This window comes from Pundamilia nyererei, unplaced genomic scaffold (genome assembly GCF_000239375.1).
Source record: "Pundamilia nyererei isolate P.nyererei 1_Seehausen unplaced genomic scaffold, PunNye1.0 scaffold00033, whole genome shotgun sequence".
Taxonomy (NCBI): Eukaryota; Metazoa; Chordata; class Actinopteri; order Cichliformes; family Cichlidae; genus Pundamilia; species Pundamilia nyererei.
The window spans coordinates 951,718-958,544 of record NW_005187434.1 but is presented as its reverse complement, the minus strand read 5'-3'; the positions used below and the strand labels follow the sequence as shown (position 1 = coordinate 958,544).

Below are 6,827 nucleotides of genomic sequence, written 5' to 3'. Positions count from 1 at the left end.
CGATCAGCTGATCATTGATCAGTTCCAGGATTGAAGTAGCAGCAGGAGAGGGAGGGAGAGAGGCAGTCGCTCCATGTATTGGTTGTTAAGCTTAACGCGGGAATGCTTTACAAACATTCAGAGATGAACTTACACACTTGCTTTACTTCTCTCTGGGATAACTTCCTGGGAGATGAAATGCCAGATTGGTAGCAAGGCTACAAATACACACAGCCGCTCTATCACGTGATGCATACTGCTGCAACGTGATAGAGCAGCTATGAGCCGAGTTATGCCATGTTCCAAGTTTTGTGAGGTGCTTTTTTGATATTTAATGGATCGGATGACATTTTTTATTTCTCTCTGATATCTGATCCAGTAATTTATGTCAGTATCAGACCCATACACAATATCGAATCGTCCAGCTCTAATTAGTATAGCAATTTGTACACGACACATGTGTGTGTTTGTGTGTGTGTATGTGTGTAAGAGATACTTTCAAGCAAAAAAAAAAAAAAAAAAGTAATATGCTGGGATTGATCTTTTAATAAATTTCATCTGAGAGGATTGGGGGAAGGCAGTGAGATAAGGCGGAGGTAAAAGCGCAGAATTAATCTTTGCTTCCATTCTGCTTATTTTAAAATTACTCTAGAAAAAGGTGATCCTCAGGAAAAACTATTAATAAAAGGTTTATATTTATATCCCTTTGATCTCCAAGAATTCAAACCTGGTATTTTGTTTTGGCAATTTCACACATGGAGAAGAAAGCTCTACGGTTGGCAGGTTTTCTAGCCTATGAGAGCTCAGATTTTTTTTTTCTCTCAACGTGGCAGATACAACTCCTCTAATGATGTAACTGCAGCTCCGCTCCGGTCACAGGCACCATTCAGCTCTATTCTAATACTTGTTGGTACACATAAATTATGTTTGCTTTTCTGACCTCGCCTTTTCACATTATCTGAGTCCAGACGCCAAATTGTAAGGATGTTTTGGTTCTCGGGGGACCACACAAAATGAGAACAAAGTCTGTTTACCTTTAGCTATTCGGTCAGCTGAGATCCAACATATTGTAGATGATCACAGAGGAAAGAATGCATCAGAGCTTTGTCATTTATCACTGGAGCACTAACAACTCTGCAGCTGAAACAGCTTAATGGCTCAATTATTTTAGCAAAATGGTCACCACATGTTTAAATGTGTAGCTACATTTATTCCAAGATAATAGCTGCACTCAAATGAATGTCCTATATTCTGTAAACAAGTTATCATGCATGTCCAAATACAGTACATAAGTAGGGAGCTGTGAGAAAATGATATGAATGGAAATATATGTTGAACTTTTCCATAATGCATTATATATTTATATTATTTACAGTGTGAATGACAAACACAAGAGGGGATTTTGGATCTATGCTGCAAACACTTTGAGTTTGACTGTCTTTCAGGAATTTACATATAAATAAGAAAAGTGGCTCCTGTTTAAAAGTTTGGCTCCAATTTTTTCACACACACACACACACACACACACACACACACACACACACACACACACACACACACACACACACACACACAAACCTTCCATCAAGGTAAGGGAAATATGGTCCTTGAGATAGGGGGAAGAAGTCTACAAGTCCATATTTATTTTGTGATGAAACAGCGCCCCCTGCGGGAAAAAGTATTTCACTCACACGAGCAGCCAAGACCTCAGATCAGTCTTCGAAACTTGAGCTATAAATAATATTTAATCTCACCTTTTGAATTTCAGATGACAGTATTAAAACTGACCATTTCGATATTGCATTGGCCTGAAACAAGAATGCAACTAAGAATATGAATGTGTTTAACTTCAAGCAGGCAAGAATAGGATTTATTTAACAATTTCCTATGGCAGTGAAAAACACAGATTAAAAACACAAAGTTTAGAATAGTTGGCCATAACTTAAAATGTCAACAAATATCAGTAAAGACAATTCACTCATGGAGAAGTGCTGAAGTGGACTGGCGTCAACTCTTTGTTATAATTACGTCTGGTGCTGTGGTAACAAATGGATGGTAAATATGGCATGTCACAGCAGCATTTAAACAGATGCATAACTATTACCGTTTTCAGCGCAGTTGGTGTGTTTTATCCTTTCCTTACCATGTCGTGGGACTTTTTTCTTCATTCTCTATGTGTTTACACACCTCTCTACATTTGATCATTAATGAAATTCATATTAATATCTGGCTCTCTTTAGTGTGTCTTTTGTCCTCTCTCCCTCCCCTCATCCCAACAAGTTGCTGTTTTCCCTCCCACTTTCTCCAAGTGCTCATAGGGGGGTCATCTGATTATTGGGTGTTTCTCTATGTTATTGTAATTTTCCTTACATTATAAGGAATGTAAGGTTGAGGCAACAGTTGAGGCAACAGTTTCTGTGATTTGGTGCTATATAATAAATAAAACCAAAGTGAATTGAATTTAAGTGACTTTATGTGTTTGTAATTATGAATCTTTATTATAAAACTCTAACATAATATCTGTGTTTAAAAATGTAAGATTATCATGGATGTTTGAACTGGCCAACTTTATTGTTTGTTTTACTGACTTGATGTTTTGTTCTCAGTTTATTTTAGTTTAGTTACTGTGGGTTTGCTTGTTTCACTTTGGTTTTTGTATTTAAATATTGAGAACTATCCTATTCATTTATGTTATCTGGAATGGACATTTGCTTTTGGTGTATATCTTTTTACTTATTTGAGCTACCTTACCTAGTCCTGTGGTACTAAATAGAGTGCCTCATGGGCTTTCCATTGATATCTCGTGTGTTTGGGTGGCCTCTTTTAGCTCCAAAGACCAAGAAAATCACACACACAAAAAATATTTTTTCCTCGGTTCTCAGGAGGATATGTATAATACATTTTATTATTATCATTATTATTATTGTTATAGCTCCATATCTTTCACCTTTATATCTAATATGTTCAGAAGTTTGGAACAGAAATCACGTATGAATTCTGTGGGGATCCCCTTCTGTAGATATTTCCTCGTCTTTGTTCACAAATTTGAGATTAAAGATTAAATTGGTTTCCTTTTATTTTACTGTTATTAGTAAATTAGACTGATGAAAAAACAAAACTCACTTTATTTATGTTGACAATCCACAGCTCAGGGACAAGCAGGGTGCACTAACAGGAAGTCGCTGTTGATTTGACCAATCACACGAGGAGCAGTCCAGCAGGATTCAGGGGAGATGGGGAGGACTTCTGCCATTAGCGTGGTAGCTCTGTCATTAAGTTAACCTAGTTGACTAGGCTTATTCTAACCTGCAGCACGAATACAAACAGTAAAGAGCTGACATTTTCTCAACGATACAGAGGTATAAGGCAGCAAGTGGACTAACATTTCGCTCGGGAGAATATCGACCGAGATGTGTAACGACCTGGACTTGATATCAGGAATCTACCTGGCTGCTAGTCTGTTGACTGACAGCTGGCACCTGGCTGCTTAGCTAGCTGACTAGCTAGCTAGGTGAGCTGACTGGGTTTTTCGGGCTCATAGTCCGGCTCATTGTGTAGCTAGTACTGATTTTGGTATAGAGTGGAAAGCGGCTTCTCTGCATTATTTGACTCCGCCTGCTGTTCAAACCATGAGTTAGCTGAACAGCATCAGGCAGCAGTGTTCGGGATATTTTAAGGTCCAGCTAGTTTCTCTAGCTTTTAGCTTGAAGCCAGCTAGCAGCATTCATTCAGCTGTTGAAGCGTTGACGCCAGCACCTCAGCCACTGACTCTGTCCAACTACTGTCGTTGTCGCGACATTTATACATTTTTGGACTCGGTCCTGCTTTGGGCAGTGTCAAGGGAAAATGAAGAAATTTTTTGATTCCCGTCGGGAGTTTGGGGGCTCCGGGCCTGGTCCTGGAGCCGGTGGAGGAGGCGCTGGTTCCGGCGGCGGAGGCAGCTTCATCGGACGAGTCTTCAGCATTGGAAGATATCAAGTAACCGTGGAGGAAACAATCGCTGAAGGTGAACTACGTGGCGTTCCCTTGTGTGGATTACTACAAACACTTTAATTGTGATTTGGACGGCTTCATTTAAACGATTGGGCCTGTTTTTGTTTTGTTTTTGGCCCAGTCAGAGTAATGTTACTAACACAATGATAAGCTATCATGTTTGCTATACATTACTAAGTGGAAATGGCATTGGTTAATGAATATTTACTGGTCAGGGTTTAGAGGTTACACATTTAGGCAGTCCTCTGCATGCCTGTTTGCTGCCAGGTTGCCCAAACCTGTCTTATCTGTTTATTATTAATAATAACAATAATAATAACAACAGGCAGATTAGGAGGAAGACAGACTAGGCTGAAATTTTAAGATGTAAAGATGATGGTCTCTACATCTCTCAGTGTGTATTATCCTTGCATTACTACACTCTTTACTTGAAGGCTGGGAGGAACATAGCAAAACTGGATTTCCTGCTGTGCTGTAAGGGGCCAACGCCATGCTGAGTCACCTGTATGGATATTTACAGAGGGACTGGCAGATGTAGACTGCACAAGTTAAAATTAACTGGAAGTTGTTGGTTAGGATGTGTTGGCACATAGAATGTGACCTTACAGTAAGCTGAAACTCAAACATAACTTCACACAAACTTTTCCAGGTGAAAATATTCTTGCATGGTCATTTGTTAATCCAAATACTTAACTTAGTGTGGTGAGGACTGATTGCACCTTTTTTTAGGTCATTTCTATTAGAACAGGCTAAACGGATATTGTGAAAGAGGTAAACCTTTTCCCTGTGGTCATTTGTCTTTGCAATGAGAGTCTGATGTCCTCTGTTAGCTAAGAGGGCCTGTTACTAAATAATAGATGAAAAAAGTCTGATTAATTTATCAGTACTATAGATGGGAACCATGTGTTTGGCCGCACACTGGCTTTATGAATGAGTTCCACAGCAAACTTCAGACCCGCCCTGTACTGGGATGTTAGGGAATTTCTTTGTTTCTGTCAGCTCAGTTTGGCCTTGCTGCAGATAGTAACTTTAGAAAAGCACAATTCAGGTGTGTAATTCTTAGGCCTACTAAATGGCATCACCATAATTATATATACAGCTTCCCCAAGATGCAAGGTTTTATTCATTTATTTATTTTTTCCTTTCACTGCATTTTGATCTGGTAGTAGAGCTGCTCTTTGTAATTCGAGTACAGCTACTGGCAATACACCTGTTTATTCAGATGCTTTTCATTGAAGTCTGGGCCTGCAGTCACTGTTATCTGGCTGCGTCATGTAGTTAATTATTTTTTCCTCCTCTTACTCCAACTCCCTTTGTTGTCACTCTTGAACTTTGTGGCAACACACTTTACCCTGTGCTGACTAAAGCAGTGAGGGCGGCGCACTGTGCTGCTTTTGTAACTTTTTTTTCTTTTGTAACTTTGGTTTGGAGGTGCACGCTTTGAACAGTGTTATCTTTTTTTAGCTTTAGGTCTTGGGTAAATCTGTGATTTATTACTGACTTACCTCTGGATTTCCTGACACACAGCTCTCTCCCTTTACGGTCAGCAGGAAGTGTTGTTTTGTATTGATGTATAGAGTTACTGCTGGTAACATTAGTGCCCCCAGATCCTGCTGTCATTAATGTGCGAGTCATTCCCTTTTTGTATACCATAATTATCACATTTTCTAACAGAGTGGGGAAAAAAACTTTTCCAAGTCAGATTAGATAGTTTATGCCACCTTCTCTTTAGACGATCTCTGGTTTTTCTCCCTGTCACTGCAGTGTTGTGCATATGTTTGTAAACAGCATCGTAGTGGTGAGGGCATGTGCTGTGTCTTAGTCCAAAGCCTAGATGCTTATTATGCAAGTTCCATTACACAGATTGTAACTGAGCATTACAAGCATTGGTGACACTTTTCATTTTCATTCAAGGTTTATTTTTGTGTGCATTTACAACTGTGTTATAATCATTTTACGTCAAGGAGTAGTGGGTATTTTTAGCTGGACTTATTTAGTCACCTCGTCTCCTGAGACAGTAGACCACTGCTAAATGTTACTTAAGACAGCCGCTAATCCTTCTAATTTCTAACAGGCATCTCAGATTAGACTGTGCAAGACAGCAGTGGATCAGATGCCTCTGCTCTGCTGGGCTATACACACACGTGCCCGCCTAGCCTCTGCTCTTTATTCTGATTCAATACAGGCCTCAGCTCTTAATTAAACTTCATATCTCATCCAAGCAATTGCTTTTCATGTCATAACACTAATTACTGAGCAATGTGCTCTGCCAGCTCCTTTTTCTTATATGCAGAGAATTTAGCACTTCATTGTGAAACTTCAAGTCATTTAATTCATGTTGACAACAGTAAAATGACTAAGTTTCCTCATTCATACTGACCCACACAGGATGGAGGACTGAAGCCCACATGATTTCATATTTAGTGTGGTTTCCTGTTAAAAAAAAAAATATTGCTGTACTCTATGAACGTCTTTAACAATGCAGCTCGTATTGAGTAATGCTGATAGTAGTAGAATAATAATAATAACAATGATAATCTAAAATATCCAGATATCTGCTGAGAGATACTCAGTTTGTGCTTTATTTATTAGTGTGGTATGATTCCTGGTGGTTTTAGTTGCTATGGTTGTCACTGTCATCATTGTGACTAAACGTGGGATGATATATTCTCTCACTTCCTGTCTTGTCAGTTTTGTCTTCTTGCATCTTTTTGGCACAGCTGCTTACTCATACAGTTTTGTTTCAAGGTCTTGTGACTATTGTGCCAGCCAGCTAACTCACCACACAGTGTTTACAGGGAGTGCAGAATTATTAGGCAAGTTGTATTTTTGAGGAATAATTTTATTATTGAACA

General features: G+C 39.1%; 1 protein-coding gene across 5 annotated transcripts in view; it reads left to right on the top strand.

Annotated features, from left to right (window-relative positions):
* Positions 1 to 3,170: 3,170 nt before the first annotated feature.
* The window catches only part of aak1a (AP2 associated kinase 1a), a 24,536-nt gene continuing 20,879 nt past the window's right edge, over positions 3,171 to 6,827 (top strand). For all 5 annotated transcript variants that reach the window (XM_013909920.1, XM_013909921.1, XM_013909919.1 and 2 more), the window contains exon 1: positions 3,171 to 3,985. In XM_013909920.1, coding sequence (XP_013765374.1) covers positions 3,826 to 3,985 — 160 coding nt within the window. In that variant the 5' untranslated portion in view covers positions 3,171 to 3,825. The remainder of the gene's footprint in view (positions 3,986 to 6,827) is intronic.